This window comes from Anolis sagrei, chromosome 1, assembly GCF_037176765.1.
Source record: "Anolis sagrei isolate rAnoSag1 chromosome 1, rAnoSag1.mat, whole genome shotgun sequence".
NCBI lineage: Eukaryota > Metazoa > Chordata > Lepidosauria > Squamata > Dactyloidae > Anolis > Anolis sagrei.
In genome coordinates, this window is record NC_090021.1 from 75,942,720 (window position 1) to 75,963,293 (window position 20,574).

The 20,574-nt window shown below is 36.4% G+C and overlaps 1 protein-coding gene across 1 annotated transcript in view; it reads right to left on the reverse strand.

Annotated features, from left to right (window-relative positions):
- The window catches only part of UTRN (utrophin), a 406,557-nt gene that overhangs the window by 238,674 nt on the left and 147,309 nt on the right, over positions 1-20,574 (reverse strand). The window contains exons 41-49 of the mRNA XM_060753499.2: positions 14,810-14,995; positions 13,632-13,804; positions 11,684-11,834; positions 7,768-7,943; positions 7,092-7,227; positions 5,530-5,679; positions 4,185-4,269; positions 2,982-3,196; positions 347-464 (exon numbers count right to left, since the gene is read on the reverse strand). Coding sequence (XP_060609482.2) covers positions 347-464; positions 2,982-3,196; positions 4,185-4,269; positions 5,530-5,679; positions 7,092-7,227; positions 7,768-7,943; positions 11,684-11,834; positions 13,632-13,804; positions 14,810-14,995 — 1,390 coding nt within the window. The remainder of the gene's footprint in view (positions 1-346; positions 465-2,981; positions 3,197-4,184; positions 4,270-5,529; positions 5,680-7,091; positions 7,228-7,767; positions 7,944-11,683; positions 11,835-13,631; positions 13,805-14,809; positions 14,996-20,574) is intronic.

The following is a 20,574-nucleotide window of genomic DNA, read 5'->3' on the forward strand; positions in this document are numbered from 1 at the left end:
GTTGTATGATTTTAATTAATATTTAAATGTTTGATTTTTAATTCTTTTGGATTTTAATGCATTTTTTTATTTATCAATAAGTATATGTACATGTGGCATCGAATTGTTGCCTTTGTAAGGCTGCTCTGTGTCCCCTTCAGGGTGAGAAGGGCAAGGTACAAGTCTGGTAAATGAATAAATTAAAAAAAAATGCCAACACTGCCTACCTATGGGGTATTTTTTCTAGACTTCACTTCCTATATCTATTATTTTTAAATAAAATAATTGCTCCCCCTACTTTTACAATATCTATTACAGTTCTTTGGTGCCCATCTCCCCAGACTTCTTTCCAGAGAAACACGCATACATTTTTCTGTGATAGCTGTCCTCACATCAGAACTTGATGTTTTGTTTTTCAGATTCTGTGCCAAAGTAAAAACAGAGTCCAGTTGGGGATGTCGATTTTCTAAATCCTCATTAGTTATCTGTAAAGAGGCAAAATTAAAAACTGTTATCATTGGAGATATATTCAAAAATACAAATTTTCATTTTGCAAGTCTTCCTAGGGCTTCAGTTCAAGAGTGTCACTACTTGGTGGAAGGTCTTAATGATAGTGTAAGTGAACTTACAGAGGTGGTACTAAGAACAGATCAAGTACAGATCTACATTGTGCTAGACAAATTGTCTTCTCCACTATTTCTTGTACAATTGTTGCCTTTGCCTAAATATTAGTACAACTGATTGATTTTTCCTAGGATACCAGGGCATGTTACCTATGTTCTGTTTCAAGGATTTTATTACAATTATACATATGCATATTCTTCAATATTTTACACAAAGCACATTCAAGTTCTGTTTTTAGCCAGCGAAATACCTCCATTAACAGCAAGGTCTGCTAAACTGCATTATTATATAGCCTCTCTTTTCATGGAAAGTAGCTCAGGGAAATCTCTATAATGAGCATTACATACATAACAAATTCTGCATCCACCCAAAAAGACCTCTTGAGAACAGTCCCAAGAAACGGCATCAGTTATATTATTACAACAAAGTGATAGGCAATTAATTCAATCACTGCTATGTAAAAAACATGTGCACACACACACACAAATGCCCTAAACCTATTAGTTACTAATTGGTCTACTTTCAAAGTTGGCCAATATCTGACGCAAAGAAAATGGCAACATAAATATGTGTAACTGCTTCTCTCTCAACTTCTGCCAGTGCAAATTTCAAATGCCACTACAGACATTTAAATCTCTCTTTAAACTCAAATCACTGGTTGCCTAGGGCAGTTGGATATCCATGTTTTACAGTTGCTGAGTAAAGCAATTAACCTACATTAAATGAATTTCATTTTATTAAACAGAATGTAAATATGGCTATTTGTAGATAATAACAATGTTTCAGGAAAGGTGAATTTGTTCTAGTAATCTGCATCATATGACATTTCTGCAGAACACCTTTCACATACAAATGCAGGAGACATTTTCAAAAATCAGTGTTGGCTTTAAAATAGTAATAGCATTAGACAATGTTATGCATTGTATTTATGGGGGTTAGTCACAAACAGAACCATTTCAAAGGGATTGTGTTCGCAGGGAGATTTGCAGAGGCTTAGCATTTGATGGGGACTGATCATAAATTAAGTAACAAGATCTAAACACATTCTACTTGCTGAAGAAGGCTGCACACACCATAATCCTGTAAGACATACCCCATGTCCTAAGGCCCTTCAGCAACATTGTTAGGAGGGAGAAAAGCAGCAGCTCAGAACTCTGAATATATTTAAATATATTCACATATTTAATTCCCACATGTAGTAAGAATGCAATGAGTTTTCCCAAAGAAAGTTCCAAAGTAGAAAATTAGAGTGCATATAAACTGTATAATTAATACAGTTTGAAACCAGTTTAACTGCTATAACTGAATGCTAGGCTATCATGGGAGTTGCAGTTTTACAATATGTTTAGCTTCCTCTGCCAAAGAGTGCTGCTGCCTCACCAAACTACAACATCCATGCTTCCATTGATAGTTAATTTTTTTTAGTTTGGAACACTGCTGGGGAGAACTCATTTATTTCCAAATGAATGTTTATAATCAGAAAATATCTCCTGAGACATAACGTATGTTTTTCTTCCAAAGAGTAATGTTTCCATTTGAACAAAATACATTGCCTTCTGCACTTCATCTGAAAACCAAAAGTACACATGGGGATTTTTTGCACAAGAAAGAGGACATTTGCATGAATAACATACATTGACCACATTGTGTACATTACTGCGATATGTGCAAATACATTCCTGTCCAGAAAAATCACATGCTACTTTCTTGTAAAAGAGACCATGCATTCAAAAATGAATACATAAATTCCTGAAAGAAACATTTCTTTGGGCACAAAAAAGATTTTCTGCATAAGAAAGGCACAAGGATTTCTGTGCAAATTGATAATCCCCCCTCCCCATGAGATCCCAAAATGCCCAAAAGTTCATAGGTGTTCTTCACAGCCCTAGTTCCCTGGCCATAACAGAATGCAAGAGGACAAAAACCAAGGAGAAAATGCACAGACTGTAAGCCATAGGATCTTCAACCAGAAGAAGGACGCTCTCTTCAATCCTCCTGTTCAAAAGTAATGGGCACTAGAATAGGTACTGTGCTGAATATTGTGCATAGCTTAAAGATACACATATAATCAGCACTTGGTGAAAATACTTTTTGGACTACATTCTCAGTCAGTACAACCAGTGGGAATTCTGGGAATTGCAACATCAAAAATAACTTATAAAAGCTCTGTGCAAAGCATCCAGGCCTTGAAGAACTTCTAGCTTCTACAAAGACTTAACCCTATACCAGATTCTCCTTTGGAAAACCTTTTTTTCAATCAGTCTGCCATCACTACACTGACTACAAGGGAATAGCCTCTGTTCCCTCAGAACAAAAAAGAACATTGAAAAGTATCTTCAGTATTTCAAAGAAAAAGAACATTTCAGGGGCTGGCATACTTTCATACGTGCAATGGTCTGATTGATTTCCTCAGCATTTCCCACAGTAACTATGTTGGACTTCAGCATCTGATCAATCAATGCCAACCAGTCAGCCAGTTCTGTTGTAGTTTTATCAAGATCAGCAGGTGCCGAGATTTCCAAAGTCTGTGGAGTCTGAGCAATATTTTCAGAGCCAGAGGACACTAGCACCATCTTTTGGAGAACAGGGTATCCTAAACAATACAACATGGTTTACTCAGCATTTCAATTAACATTGAGAAGTACCAGGTTTTTAAAACTTGAAAATGCAAAGAATAAGTATCAGTTCTAGCCATTCTAAGTACATTTTTCATCTTTCTGTCCTAGCCTGTGAAACATTAAATTAGAGCTGTGGAGTATCCTTACCTGTATGGTCATGCACAGTTCATGAAAAAAGAAAGATGGCACCTGTGATTCAACAGCATCTTTAGGGCCACACATTCCCCATCCCTGCCTTAAACGGCTGGATTTCAAGTTCAAAATACTCAATATATCCATATATTCACAGTTCCCCATTTGACCTATTACCCTTGAGGTATGGAAAGCTTGACATAATAACCATCACAGAACCAGCAACAACCTCCTCACTGTCAGATTTGGTGAAGTGTGAAAAAATCCATCATCTGATCATTTTATCGGGCATTTTGAGAACATTAAAAATAAATTGGCAAAATTCACACACCAATAAGCTGTCATCAAGGGACCAAAACATAACCTGATCCTGCTCTGAGATCTGAGTGAGTTCCAGGAAGAAAGAAATAAAAGAAAAAAGAAAAAAGACTGACAGCCAATGAAATGCCAGTGAATAATAAACTAGCATGGGTTATTGATCCTACGAATCATAAAAATGTAGGAATACATCAATGCAGTTCTTTAAAAGTCTGATAACATAAAAGGAACTTTTTTATTACTCGTGTGATGTCAGTCTCGTTTGTTCAGAGAGTAAATCACAGTTCCATTTGAAAAAGTACGTTTAAACATACAGTCTCAATTATTCAGTATTAAGGCCTTTAAATAGATATCTTAATTATCAGAAACTAGTATCTTAATCATTCAAGATTCAATATATATTTATAATGCATTTTTCTTCTTATCCAAGCCCTACGATTTAACAAGGTAATCAAAATTTATCTCATCCTCTGCCCACTCATCCCAAAAGATACATTTTTGATCAGAACTCACCAGAAGGTTTTGTCTGTGGCACAAGATGGAACTGATGAACAAAGACCTCTAGTTCTCTTGCTCTGGTCGGTGCTTCTCTGAACACCTAATAAGGAGACAAAATTTTATATCAGAAGGACCAAGGAGTACACAATGCTTCATATATCTAAAGCATTACCATTACAGAGACACCTAAGGAAAAGAACTGCCCCTGGAAATTGTATGTTTGGGGAAGCTGTGTAGGAATAGTCTGCTCAACAGATTTTTTTTTTCAAAATGCAACTATAGCAGATGACAAGTGTGGAGAAAAAAAGTGCCCCAATAAGCACCAACACAGCCTTAGCTCTGGCTTTAAAATTGATTTCCCCCCTCTTTATGAAACCAAAGACTGGGACACATCTCTTGTAGAGACAGAGGTTAATATACAACCAGTGTGCCTATGTTCTGAATTAGCATGGGGTAGGAATTGATCTGCGTCCAAACCTCCTTAACCTAATAAATAATTAGCTTCAAATTATTTGAGGAACTTCTGTAATGTCTAAAACTTAGGAAGGCATTAAAGAAAACATTAAACTACACTGTGACTAGAGCTATAACAATAAACACAGCAAACAATCAATAGCAATGTAAGCAGAACAACATCAACTAGTTTTAGTTAGCGCTCGAAACAATCCATATCCACTCACAATGTAGAAGTCCAATTGCTTTTTAACCTTCACTCTTAAGAAGAGATCATTCACACGATGAGGTGTTGTTCATAAATTAATCCTTTGCTCCCAGATAGGGAATGTGTTTAAGTTTTGTAACCAAGCAGTATCATTTTAGAAACAAAAACAACCCACCAGAAGTTAAGCTAACTGAAGACAAGGAGTAGAAAACCACTGGACATTGCCTACTTGGGAAAAAGCACACGAATATAACTAAAGCACCAATTAATACAATTATAATAAAATATTTTTGAGAACGAAAATAAAGCACTGAATCTTTTTTTCTGTGTGGGACATTTTGTATGGGAAAAACATGGAAACCTAACATCAACCATATATATGGTGTCGAGTGTCACAGTATAACATAGAAAGTGAAATTTTCACTTGAGACATTCTCTTAAGATAAAATCTTCTCCAGAAATTCTGGCACTATATCTGTTGCCACAAAGGGAAGTTACTAACCTAGGCCATGAGAAAATAACTTGAAAATTTAACCAGACTTTTAATGTTGTGTTACTGTTTTAAAACTAATTGATCCAATCCCCGCTTCCCCTCCCCAAATAAATCTGCACAACTATTCAAATGTAGTTTGCAAGAGATCAATTACAGAGAACCCATGTAATACTTGGTCATTTCTAAGGAATTAGGAAAATTAATACCTTTTTCCATTTAATATTCAAGGATCTCAGTCTTTCAGAAATATTTTCTTTTTCTTGAGGCCCAATGCTTTTATTTGAGAGAACATCTGGTTCATTTCTGGTGAGCCATTTAAGTTTTTCTCCTTGAATTTGCATCTCCTCAATCAAGCCCTAAAGAGTTCAAGATCATGTTTAATTTGATGGAAACCAAGGAATTCTGAAGAGGAAGTATATGTGGATTAATTCTAGGAAAGCCCACAAAACTCCCATAATGTGAGACTGACCACAGAAGGTGGAACATAATTTGTTTTAAAATGCAAACTACTCAATCTAAACATGCTGATAAACATGTGCATTGTATAAAATTTCTGGTGCCCCAATAAGCCTCAAGAACTGTTAAAAAGTTAGATATGTTGAGCATTTCCTGGTAGCTTTTTCTTAACATTTCTATAACATTTTCTAATATTTCTGAAGCCCTACAAAGTTAAAACCCAAGTATATAACACACAACAGAATTAAGTCCTAAAACAAAGCAAATTATCCAAAATATGCTGGAAAAGTCAAAGCAAAAATGCAGATATCCACTCACACTCTCAGAAAGACCATGATAGTTGAGGGTTTTTTTGGGGGGAGGGTACCAAAAGAAAAAGTGTGAACAGTAATTCAGCAACACTGCTATAAGTGGTTATTCATCTTTTCAATTGATTGTTCTCTGCACTGTTACAAACAAAAATATTAATTTATCATATATACCCTCAATAACAAAGAGAGAAGTGATATTATCAGTTAGTTTTAAATCTGATATATATGAACTTTTAAATACCTTTTAAACCCCTTAAGAAATGAAAATAAGTGTAATGGAAACGAAAATTAGATGTAATAACCATAACTATGTACATCGCCTTTTTTCCCGACCTCCGCACCCCTCTCCTGTGAAATACTTGATATTGGTCAAGACTTAATTTACTAACAATAACTCCATTATCCCTACCTCCCCTTTCTTTTTCCCCGACCTCCATACCCTTCCCCCTTGTATGTGTGTGAAAAAAGGAAATGTCTAATAAATATGTATATGTCAAAAAAAATTCTCAACATTAAGAAGTGGACATCTGGCCACTTTAGAATTTTAGGTAGGAAATTTATTGATTGACTGATGGAATTTTTGCATTTCTGCCACTCCAAGAAGTGGTTCTACAAGAAGAAAACTGGGCCTTTAGGCCCACTGAATTCCCCAAAATTGGTATAGATACTGAACTATCTCTCTTAAAACAGAAGGGGTTAGTTCAATAGAGGCTATCACTGATGAAAATGGAAAAGAAGGTTATTTTCTTCCCCAGTGTAGCCCCATACTTCTCCCTATGCTGCTCCAGATGGCTCCCCAATATCTGTATCAGATATGGCTGTAGAAAGAACTGTAAAAAATTAACCCCCCTCCCCCCATGCTTCACTTGGTATACAGGGATATACCCATGTATCAATGATTCATTACAATAATACAGACCTGAAAGTGTCTACGTATGCATCCTAATCAGAAGAAGAATCAATGACAAGTCAAAACTAAACAAAGTTGATTGGTTACTTGCCATTAATTCTCGCAGATTTTCTTCATGGCTGATGGTAGGATTTTCCCCCAGGGCATTTTCTACATTTTCCATCCAGCAACTAAATTCCTCCAGTTTTCTCGTGAAGTCTATTAATTGTTGGCTTTCAGTTTTCAGTCTGAGGCACAAACCATAACATGAAAAGTAAAACAAGAAAACCATTATGAATATTCAAACATATATAAAATTAAATCTGGATAGCAGCTGACATTGGGCATCTTCCTTCTTACCTGTCTGATTTTTTGCTACCTGATTTTAGGGGAAAATCAGATTTTAAAAGTTTAAAATTCAGCACTAACTACATTTACCTTTAGACAAACTGGTTTACTTTCAACTTGAGTACAAGCACATTTTTGCTTCTTATAATCTCTTTTCTCTTAAAAGGTACTCACAGCAGGAAACACAGATCTCTAATTAAATGTAATTCCAAAAGTTCAACATTGAAACGCAACATAAATTGATGCACTATTTCATAAAGCAGAGCAAGAAAAGGTTTTCAGCTTCTTTCCTTGTACATCTATCTCCTCAAAGCAGAGGTGAGTCCCAATTGCTTTAAAGCATCTTTAGAATCAAGCCATAAAAGTTTTGTCTTAATGGAAAGCAGTCTTGTCCCCAGTGCTTCTCCTAAGATATCCCAAATGTTAACTGATGCAGTTACCTCTGTTGCTTTTCCATGACTTCAGTAGTGATGACTTTCCAGCGTTTATTTAACCCTGCTAGTTTCTCTTTTAAGAAGCTGCCATCTGTAGTGGAGAGTCTCTGTACAATTCCTTCTCCAGTTCTGTTCAGTGCTGAAAAGCTGGCCTGATGGTTGCTGACTCCTTCTTCAAGTTCCTGTCACAAATATAAAAAAACAAGCTAGATTTTGTTCAGTTCTTGTGGGTTTTTTCGGGCTATATGGCCATGTTCTAGAGGCATTTCTCCTGACGTTTCGCCTGCATCTATGGCAAGCATCTTCAGAGGTCTGCTGGAGCTGGGAAAAAGGGGTTTATATATCTGTGGAATGACCAGGGTGAGACAAAAGGCTTTTGTAAGTTGGGCTAAGTGTGAATCTTTTCAACTGACCACCTTGATTAGCATACAATGGGCTGACAGTGCCTGGAGCAAACTCTTCTTGAAAGGTGATTAGATGTCCCTGCCTGTTTTTCTCTCTGCTGTTTTAATTTTAGAGTTTTTTAATACTGGTAGCCAGATTTTGTTCATTTTCATGGTTTCTTCCTTTCTGTTGAAATTGTCCACATGTTTGTGGATTTCAATGGCTTCTCTGTGTAGTCTGACATGGTGGTTGTGAGAGTGGTCCAGCATTTTTGTGTTCTCAAATAAAATGCTGTGTCCAGGTTGGTTCATGAGGTGCTCTGCTATGGCTGACTTCTCTGGATGAAGTAGTCTGCAGTGCCTTTCATGTTCCTGGATTCTTGTTTGGGCGCTGCGTTTGGTGGTCCCTATGTAGACTTGTCCACAGCTGCATGGTATACGGTAGACTCCTGCAGAGGTGAGAGGATCCCTCTTGTCCTTTGCTGAACGTAGCATTTGTTGGATTTTCCTGGAGAAGTCAGCCATAGCAGAGCACCTCATGAACCAACCTGGACACAGCATTTTATTTGAGAACACAAAAATGCTGGACCACTCTCACAACCACCATGTCAGACTACACAGAGAAGCCATTGAAATCCACAAACATGTGGACAATTTCAACAGAAAGGAAGAAACCATGAAAATGAACAAAATCTGGCTACCAGTATTAAAAAACTCTAAAATTAAAACAGCAGAGAGAAAAACAGGCAGGGACATCTAATCACCTTTCAAGAAGAGTTTGCTCCAGGCACTGTCAGCCCATTGTATGCTAATCAAGGTGGTCAGTTGAAAAGATTCACACTTAGCCCAACTTACAAAAGCCTTTTGTCTCACCCTGGTCATTCCACAGATATATAAACCCCTTTTTCCCAGCTCCAGCAGACCTCTGAAGATGCTTGCCATAGATGCAGGCGAAACGTCAGGAGAAATGCCTCTAGAACATGGCCATATAGCCCGAAAAAACCCACAAGAACTGAGTGATTCCGGCCATGAAAGCCTTCGACAATAGATTTTGTTGTTTACCCAACCTGACACTGATCTGTAGCCCGAAACAATGACAGAGTATACAGTGCTTTAAAAAATAGAAATTATATCACTGTTGTTTAAGACAATTATTAAGTGCTTGTTATTACAAATGTGCTAATCAATGAGAAATGGCACATGAAATAATGTTGAAGCTAGGTCAATAGGAAGGCTTAACACCCTTTAAACTAATATGCATATATAGAGATACACACACATACACATCAGATCTCTCTAGTGTAGCAGGTTTACACACATGTTCTTAAGATCCTGTACAATTTTTTTCTTGAACACTTTATGGGGGGGGGGGCAATGGGAAAGATGGGAGCTGCATTAATTTATCACAGAATGAATGTTCTTCCTTTCATTGTAACAGTACAAGCTTCCAGCTAGGCTAATTAAGGACAGTGTCCCCATGATCTGCAGATATAATCAAAAAACCCAAGAAAACTGAGAGAAGTCAGGGGAAGTCAGACTCAAATATTCACATCCTTAACAACCAAAAAAGCTATTTCCTGTCATCAAAGATCTCTTCGCTATAAAGTATAGTAAAATTATGCAACAAAATAGTCCTGTTCTAAGCACAGCACAAAACGCTAAATGCTTTTTGTAGATAATTTAAGTAAGTCTAACAATTAAGAACAACAAATTACGAAGTGGCTACTTTTAAGGATAGTGACTTCTATCTAAATACGATTATGATGCACCATCGCTCTAAATTAACATTGTAATTCCAGTTGTTAGTCCAAACTACAGGAAAAATACTTAAAATTAATATAAGTTACAATAGTAGTGATTTAACAGGTCTCACACATTCAATGAACCTAACAATTGACTTTATTTCAGAGAGTTTAAAGATAAGGTTTTGACCTGCACTCCCACACAAATGTACTTTTAACTAAACTCTGTGAGACTTAATTAAATGTAGATATAAATAGGATAGAACCAGAAATCAGATAAAATGGGAATAAGGCATTCAATAAATAAAATATCATATTTATGAAGGATTTTTTCACCAGCAATTTCTCAATAAGTAGCTATTAGGGCTGGGCGGTTTCGTTTCATAATTTCGTAATTCGTTAAAAATTCATTATTTTTTTATAACGAAGCAATAACGAACCATTCAGGAGCAACTAAAAAACGAAACGAATTTTTAAATTCGTTTCGTAATTGTTTCAAATTCGTTTTGTATTCGTTTCGTTATCGTTTTGAAATCGTTTCGTTATTATTTCCGCATGTCTGGGGCAAGTTTTATAGTTGTTGTTTGTTTAATCAGTGAAAAAAAATATAAATATCACACCAACAGTCAACAACAGAGGGAGAGGGAAGCTTCAGAAGTTTCCCCTGTCCCATTTGGATGTTTTTTACCGTATTGCGCGGTCGCGTCCGCCATTAACGAATCGATTCGTAATTGTTTCGTAATTGTTTTGTAATATCAAACTTTTTTTAAGGAAAATTTCAGAATTCTTTTAAATAACGAAATGCAAAAAAACCCCCCTAAAAACGAATCGAGTTTAGAAACAGTTTTTTCCATGGTTGGACAGCCCTAGTAGCTATCATTAGATTTTAATCCATACTTGTTTCCCACAATGCTTTCTTTCAGCTTAAGTTCTCAGGTGCTGTGAAATACTTGGTGAAGTGCAGAATAAACAAATTAAAAATGCATAGAACAAAACAGTCTGCAACATCTAATCAGAGCCATACAATTTCAAGTTTCCACCTTAATAGAAACAAGTCTACAGATAGAGAAGAGAGCTTTCACTTCTCATGCCAATCCATCACCAGTGCTATGATGGAAGTAACAGCAAGAAAAGCCAGTATGTTGGGAAGAACCCTCGATACAGTGGAGCAAGGCCTGGCCATTCCTAAACTTTAGTTCATGACAGGGGGGAAAGGAGCAAGACTCAGGCCTGCCATGCTAATCTGTAGATGTGAATTATACACCTTCACTTGCCTGTCCCCACATAGGGGACATCTTTCCTGATGCCATTGCTATTCTGGAGAGAGGTTTCAAATAAAATGTTGACATTTGCAATTTGATTAATATTGAAATATACAGTGCCCTCTCGGGTTGGATCAACACTGCCATATAATGCCATTTCAGAAAGCAGATTAGCTGAATTGAACTGGATTATATGAGTCTACACTGCCATATAATCCAATTCAATGCAGTTAATCTGCATTCTGAAGCTGCATTATATGGCAGTGTAGGTCCATCCACATATAAATCAATAAGTCAAAAGATCAAAAGTTACACAGCTGACAGCAGCAATATCAACATCATTAGGAAGCCCTGTACATTATCTCGCAACATACTTTATTGTCTTTTAAATAATCGATTTTACAAAATATTAAGAAAAAGCAGATAATTTTGTCAATAAATCAACTGGAAATACAGTGTTAATTTGCCATGTTCCTCTCAATGGCAAAGATAAAGGAAAGAACATGATGTCATAAGCAAATTCCAGAGCAAATACCTGCTGTTGTATTCTGGCTTGCTCTATATCCAGGTTACCATCAGCAGCATGGGCTTCGGCCAGCAAACCTTCTGCTTCTGCTAACCACTGTGATAGATCATTGAGATCACAATGGAACTGTCTCCACTCTTCCACAGATTTATCAAAGCAACTGCATAAAACAAGCACAATGGAAAAAAGTAATTTCCTAAGTTTTTTTAATTAGTGCTTTGCTTCCATTGCAAAATAGACAGTGAACTCTTCATACCATCATTTATTTACTTACTTACTTACTTACTGTATTTATATACAGCTTTTCTCACCCCAGGAGGGACTCAAAGTGGTTTACCACAAATAATGGCAAAATTCAATGCCTCAAGTACATAAAAACCATATCATAAATCTAAACAAAACATATAACTATGCATTAAAATCAATAAGACAGTTATCCATAAGATGAAACATTTGGACATGAAAACATAGAAATTAAAACCACCTAAATAAAAACATTGAAATCACATGATCCAATCTTGTAGACCGGGGCAATTCCAAATGGGACTAATAAGACTAACAGAAACAAACTTGTTTAGCCATTTATCTCACAAAATCAAACATTAGTGATCAGATGTAATAGCATGGAAAGCATCATTAGGCATGAGCTCTAACTTTAAGGAAAAGTTTGCACATGGCATGGCGTGAGCTAGTTCTTCTGCCCCTTTCTTAACTTAAATGTAGAAAGTGATTAGACTTAATTTTATTCCTTTGTATATCTGATACTAGACCGAAAGAAAGATAGAAGAAATATTCTCCTTCAAGGACTAATCCTTAATTATTTAATCCACCAACTAGTGCTTTTAGGAGGCACGAAAACTAGCTCATACCATATTTAAATCTTACTAGAACATCTGATTTATCTACAAACTATAACGCACTGTTAACAAGTACATCAAGAAGTAGCAGGAGAGGAGTCAAACACTCTGCATACAACTAGAATCAGAATGAGACATGTCTTCCTCAAAAATGAAGATAAGGAAAATCTATTACACATTTTGGCAACAAAACTGGCACTGATTCACTAGCAAAAGGTTTTACTGGCCATTTTGAGCAGCTTTCTTTTCTTTTCTTTTTTACAATGGAATGGAGATCACTATTTTGCAAAATAAAATCCAGATATGGTGGCCTTCATTTAGATCTAATTCCTGACTATAAAGTAAAATGGAGAAGGAAAGGAGTGTCTGTTTATAGCCATGTCTACCTTGCTCTCAGTTAAGGTCTCTGTGGACCATGTACATGAGTGTGTCCTAAAAGGTCTGCATTATGTCTAACCCTTGACAAAAGCATAGACTGTTAACTAATCAAGTTCTAAAAGAAGATAGCAAAAGAAACTGAACACTGAAAATTATAGTGCTTACTAAAGTTATACAGTGTAGTGCTCTACTGTTCTAATGGAAGTGATTACAAAATATTAATATATGAGAATTATGTGCCTTAAACATGATTGTCAATGCAATTGAGCCAAAAATGAGGTTCAGTCATGATGTAGGAGGGTGGACAATATAAATAAAAGATAACAGAAAAGTCAGAAAGGTAAAACAAAATCTCCACCTAAGACAAATAGCTGTTCATCACCAAAACTGACAGAAATTACATCTCATCTTGTCCATTTGCTTTGCCTGTACTCTGTGCTCTTATCTCTGCCCACTGATAACATGAAACCAATAAAAGTTCTTCATTCTTCCAAAGCAACTTTATGGTAATTATTACTAAGACAAAACAAGAATTTCAGCATAATTTCACCCAAGCTTAGCAGGTTTAAATCTAAAAGTGATTTCCTATCTCTACAAAAACAAATGCAAAATACTAAAATGACACTATGTTCCTCCCCACATAGCTTATAACAGAAATCAACTCCTCTTCATGAAGAATTATTTATTTTGAAAAATTAAATATAGAGGGTCCTTTTATTTACCTTTTACGATCATTGTACATCCTGTTAATTCTGTCCCATTCCACATTCAGTTGTGTTAGTGAGTCTCCTATTTGTACAGCTTCAGATCCAGATGCTTCCAGTATAACATCCGGTTGCTTTTCATGAATAATTGCAATCTGATCTCCAAGTCTGTCCAACATGTCCTTTATGTTCTGTAAGTAGAGTATATCAAAAAATAATATGAAAATGCTCCACAAGGCAGAAGTAGCAGCCAATTAAAATCGAGAACCAGATGGGAAAAGAGAAGTCCAGTTAGATGTCAAAAAACATTAACAATGTACAAATTTAATACCTTCTATTTTTGCATAAAATGACAAATTTAATTCTAGCCAATGAGTTTTACCATAACATTCTATTACAGACAAATAAAGCTCCCATCTGTGAGATTAGAATCTAGACGTTATATATTAACATGTTGATCCTCCTTTTATCTACTGTCATTCTAAAAAAATTACTTTTCCTATATTAGACAATAATTTAGATTACTGTATTTCTTTCTCTTTCTGGCTTCTTCAGAATGTCTTGTTCTGGTCCTTCCCCATAACACAAGTATAAGCCCAATTCCCAGAATATACTTATATGTACTGCCACACACAAAAACATATGCACACAGGTTTTTTACATGCTCATGCTTTCAATAGAAAAATACTCCCTGGGAGGAAACAACATAGGTTTCTTTCAATGGTTTGATGACTTTTTCATTCTCAAACTACAAAGTGAATGAAGAGGTGGATATTTTGTTGAGGTCCCAACCTCTGAAACTCTCACCTTGATCATATGAGCAGGGATACAGGCAGGGTAGGGTTCAAAGTACCCTCTCTTTCCTTAGGCTATAATGTCTACACTCTAGCAGGACTCCGATTGGTTTGACAATACTACCAAAATTACTTTGCTGAAGCCCAAAGAGGACACTCTAAAAGAGGCACTCCCACAACTGCCCACAGAGATTGACTTTTATATTGCACCTTCATTGGTTCTTGAAAATTAATATGTCCTCTTAGGTACATGAAAACATACATATACATGTTGAAATCAGAGACCACCCAGTTTTGTAACATAAGGTTTACACTGCATCAGAATTAGGCCATAAGTAAACAATAATTACCATTTTAAACAGAAAATTCTGCTTTCAAGCCTCATACTACAGTTTTCAGTACCTTTAATGAATCTTCTTGAGTAGAAAAATCCTCAAAAACACCAGAATGAAGTTCAGGGGCATTTAGTAAGAGCTCAGCATCAGCTATAGCCAGTAATATCTTGTTAATTTCAACCAGGTATTCTGCAGGGAATGGAGATGCCCTGACTGTAGATACATGAGGAACTTGAATCCTTTCGGAAACTTCCTAAAGCAAATGAAAAGGGTGTCAATTAATTCTTTTACATCATTTTCATTATAAAACAAAAAATGCATTTATTTGTACTTCTATTGTACTCCATCCTTAAGCTTATGTGCAAGCTGTAAACTTTAAATAAACAGAAAAGTTAACTGAAATATTTCTTTTTAAAGAAAGATGAACCGATTAGAATGTTGAAATAGCATCCTAATTAAATCACAATCATAATTACCAGGAACTAGCTATTTCTATAAATTAGATTACCTTTCCTTCTTCATATATGTATTTCTTTTTTTAAAAAAATCTATTAATCAACAGAACATCAAAAACAGATGTGGCAATATTTCAATTAAGGGATAAACATCACTTTCTAATGAAAATTTATACTGAATTCTCATCAGATTGCAATAAGCCTCTTGAAATGTATATGCAAGTTGGGCATTGCTTATATGAAATGCTTGGGAACAGAAGTGTTACATATTTCAGGGTGTGTGTCCCCCATATTTTGGAATACCTGCACTTGCATACACAGATATTGTCAGTCTCTATCTTTTGTCACCAGACACTCACTTTCACCTTCAGAGAAGCCTCTGTGATGCTTGTTTGTCTCTCAGATTGCCAGTGTCCCTCTGGACTCACGTGCCATTTGTTTCCTACTTGGGTTGTCCCAAGACTAGAGCTAGTTTTTTCAGAAATAAAATTTGTAGCGCAGGTACTGAAGATGCTCCAAAGAGAGTAGCACAGAAACAGACTTTAAATGCAAGTTTTCTTCTATCTCTTCTTCCCTTTCCTCAAGAAACATAGCACCATTTTGTAAAGGGAGGCAACTGGGGATGAGAGGACTACTGAGTCACTTGAAGTTCATATAAAATATGGAGAGATGTGTTGATTTCATAATAGTTTGGGGATTTCTGAGCTACCAGATGAAAATTTCCGACCTCTGTCCACCCATCCTTGAAAATCTTCATGATTATTGCTGATTGCCTATCAGTAGATTGCTTACAAAGGAACAAGAAGGTTGCCTGACACTATACCAAACTGGCAAACAGAAGTCCACAACAAGCAATGTGCCTTCCACACTGCAGCTATGTCCAAAGCTAGTATGGAATACTCTTGAAGTTAGAGGAATTTTCCAGTTGCAATCTTCACTCCCAGTCACAATCATTACTTCAGGCACCAAATAAAGAGGAATGGACAAAGCAAAAGACATACGATATGAGTGGGTTATCTGAGCTTCATACAGGCAGGGTTTGTCTAGAATTTGAAAAAAAGGTTGCTTTGCATTTGTGATCCTGCCTCCTGACTAACTGGGAAAGCTGTCCTGCCTGTCTTTATTTCCACAACTTGGGAAAAGAGCATCACTGAGTTGGGAAGAATACAGAATGATTTAAGGAAGACTAGAATGGAAATTTTCTGGGAGAAGGAGAGGAGAAAAGCAAACACTATGAAACCTGCCAACAGATAGAGAAAATGAGTAGAAAAACATGTATCTTTTTGGATGTAGTCTTAGAACTATGGGTCACCAAGGCAGACAAAGAGATGTACTTTATGATGTGATGGCTGCTAGTTATGTTAGTTAATTATGTGGACAAGGACAGAAAAAACTCAATCACTTCAAAATTTGCAAGGATATCAAATTCCATAGGCCCTGTCAGCAGGACCAACTGTTGGGGATAATGCAGACTGCAGTACCCAATCACTGGAAGGAACATGGATTCCCACCAGACAGGAATACATTCACAGAGGTCAGCAGCTATTAGTCATTAGTCAATGAATCCTTCACACTCTTCAGAAGTGTTCTTTTGAGTACCAGATGCTGTTGACAAAGTATAGTAGATGGTCACCTTCATGCTCTGCTTGTGAGATTTCAGAAGCATCTGGTTAAATGCTATTCAAAACATAATACTAGATGAGACAGACTTTGGTCTTGTCCCAGAAGGCAATTCATTCAAAAGGGCACAAAAATTAACTGCTTCTAATCATCAGAGTTGCATCCTACTCTTTCTCCAAGGAGCTCAGGTTGGTCTATGAATGGATTATAGGCCAACCTCACACCAGATGCAGAGAGATTGATAATATCCCCAACTGGCATATCTCTAAAGCATAAAGTCAATAAAAAATAGCCACGAAAAGGTGATTGTTCATTTTCTGAATTACTGAATTACTGTATATAGAACTGCATAATCATCAGTCTAGAGCAGACTGAAGGTCATCAAGGTCCCCAAAAGGGAAATGTTAGTCACAGTACTATTGATCACATGTTTACCATTTGCTATCTACAATGTGCCAAAGATAAACGAAAACAAAACCCACAGCTGCCTTATGATCAATGTTTCATTCAGAACAAAAGGCAGACATGATTTTCTACACAAAAAATACATTTGAGATGGGAAAGAAAGTTTGCCAAATTCATAACGTCTTAATAGTTTGGGCACAGTAACACAGTAGTACTTTATCTTTTGAGTACATTTGACTATTCGGCTACTGTGCAGATCTTTCCTATATACATAAGGAATGTGTGAATGGAAATCAATGGTGTGCCCTCATGCTGTCTGGTATTTGCACCCTGAAGTCACTTGTGAAAAGGACTTGTGAGTATAAATATGGAGTGCAATGTATTTAAATCCCACTTGCCCTCATCCAGAAAGGAGAAAAAATTCTGGTCTCCTTCTATGTAGTAATGATTACATTCCTGAATCTAGAACCAAGTCCTCCACCATCTGCAGAGGAAAACTACATGACACCTGATTACCGTTCTATGTGGAGGAAGGAGAAGACACCAGAGACCGAGAAAGATGATAATAAATGAATATGACTGTACTATAGACAATGATTCCGTACATTAAAATAATAGCCGGAAAAGGCTTTAGACAATGCATGAATGAGTATCTTTTTACTGACATTCTCCAAATAAAGAATATGGTGAAGGAGCAGGAAGTCATGTATTTTGTGACATACAACACCATTTTGTAATCATACTGAATGTTTTTTATCAGGCCTCTTCAATTTTGTGTTTTGAGGAAGGGATATTATAGCATTCACTATTTTTCCTTGGTTCTCTCTTCCAGTTATAGAAACTTAAAACAGTTATGCAGAGAGATGGCAGTCCTGGGAAGGTAAAACATTGAGTGCATCACTGGAAAATGCCAGATCTTCAAGTGGTTCTTCTGCAGCCATCTGTTCTGCATCAATCATCTGCCCCTTCAATTGTACTTTCTGTAACTTGCTAACAGATGAGCAAAAAACAAACAAGAAGACTTAAACTGTTTTTTACTATAATAATTCACAAGCTCATGCATTTTTGCCTAAGAAAATCTCTACAGCATATACCAATTTCATTCAAACTGCCAAAAATCCATTAGGAGAAGAGTGAATTGCTGCTTCTTCAAAAACACTGTGTGCTTTCCTTTCATGAAACATATTGGACTTATCCTTTCTGAAATTTTGCAACTTTCTTGTCAAAAGGTCATATATTTGCTGTATGAATTTTTCATATCATTTGATTGCAAACAACCCCACTGGAGATACATATGTTCTAGAGATTACCACCATCCCAACCACCCTACAACGGTTCTAAAGCCTGGCAGATTTTATCAATTCAGAAGCCTTAATTATCTCTGTAGGTTTGGCCTAATACTGATTTTTTACAAAAAATAAAAATAAAAATCCAAAATCAAAATTGGGAAAGAAAGATGGCAGATAATTAACTAATTTGGATATTGGATGAGAGTTCTATGATTACAGTGACCAAAATGACCAAATACATGGATCCTAGAATCACTGAAGCTGGAATTCATCCTAGGACCCCAAATGTTCAAACAGAGGCTATTCAAACTGAGGGCTGCTATTTGTCAAAGCCAATTCACCAACAATAAAGAACAAAAAAGTCACAGATATACACACGTAAGCAGCATACGTGATATACAAAATTCAGGTCCACTTTCCAACACATTACATTATTTAAATTTAAACGTAACTACCAGTAATTGTTTTCTGTTCAAGGTGGAAACTTAATTTGCAGTTCTAGCATTATCAATAAGTGATGGGATACTTTCTCATCACAAATACCTTAATAATGCTTATGGGGTGCAAAACATTGACTACCTTAAACTACATCTAAGACTTTGTAGCATCTGATGATTTACAAGACAGTCCATAAAAGTTCATGATATAATAAATGAGCTAGTCTTTAGGGTGCCATATGAATCCTTATTGTTTTTGATCCAATTTGGTGGGGAAGTGATAAGATTTTTATGTACTGAATTGAAACATTTGAGAAGGGCATGTTAAACCATCCTCCTAAACAAAATCACATCTTGCAAGCTACCATGTGGAGAAAATACAGGTGGGGCTGCCATTAAAATAGGGCACTGCCGTGGGAGAACATTGTAATTCTATGCTACGTAAGTATACTTCAATGTTTTTAACATTCCCTGCTGTCAGTGTCAATTGGTTCTAGGGTTAAAAGTTACAGAAAAGTCATAAAGAGATTAATTCATTCAATTATAAAGTTCCACAACTAGAAATTCAAATGTGTTTGACAGATTGCCTACAGGGCAATGTATCAATTTCAATAGAAGATAGCAAATTCTTGCAGCTTTATCTTCCCCAGTCCTGTGCTTTGCAGACTTTTGAGATTATCCCTATCATAAGCCTCCCCTGCTAGTATGATCAATGGTTGTGGGATCTTTAATACAAAACGGATGGCTGTTGCTTGCTATACCTCAATACTTGGGGGGGGAGAGAGAACCTTTTCCTTAACTGAGTTACTTGCTGTTGCATACTTCCAATTCATTTTGGATTTTAAGCAAAAATAACATAGGATTTTCTTGGTAGAATGCATTCAGAGGGGGCTTGCCCTTACCTTCCCCTGAGGCTGAAAAAGTGTGATTTGCTTAATATCATGCAATAGGTTTCCATGGCCAAGTGAGAATTCAAACCCTGGTCTCCCACTGCCCTAGGACAAGGAAAAGTGTGCTAACTTCCAATCCACTGCTGGCTATCCCCATGAGATATGCCAACCTTCAGTAACTATAATGGATTTTCTTGCTTTACATTTTTCTTGCTCTCAGCCCCACCCCCTTTGCAAGTGCAATTGGTGGGGACAAGAGACAGGATCTTCTCAGTGGTAGCCCCTTGGCTGTGGAAGCCCTCCCCCCCCCCAGTGAAATCAGACTTGCCCCATCCCTCCTGATCTTCAGGAAAAAGCTAAAGACCTGGCTTTGTACACAGGCATTTGGGGAGTAGGCTATTATGGAACTCGACCTAAATCTGGCAGCTTGAATAATGATTACGGGACAATAAAGAAGTATGGAAAATCAAGACTTGAAACTATGTGTGTTTTAATCTATTTTATTGTATTTATACGTTTTAACTGTTAATAATTTGATGTGGTATGTTTATAGTGATGTATATGCTGTGCCATTGAATTTTTGCCATAATTTATTAGCCACTCTAAATGGGTGACAAAGGCGGGGTATAAGTACAGTAAGTAAATAATAATAATAAATATTAACCTGTTTTAGATAAAGTTAGGAGAAACCCTGCAGCATGCTGGGTTGTTGCAGCAGCCTGGGCACTTGAATCAA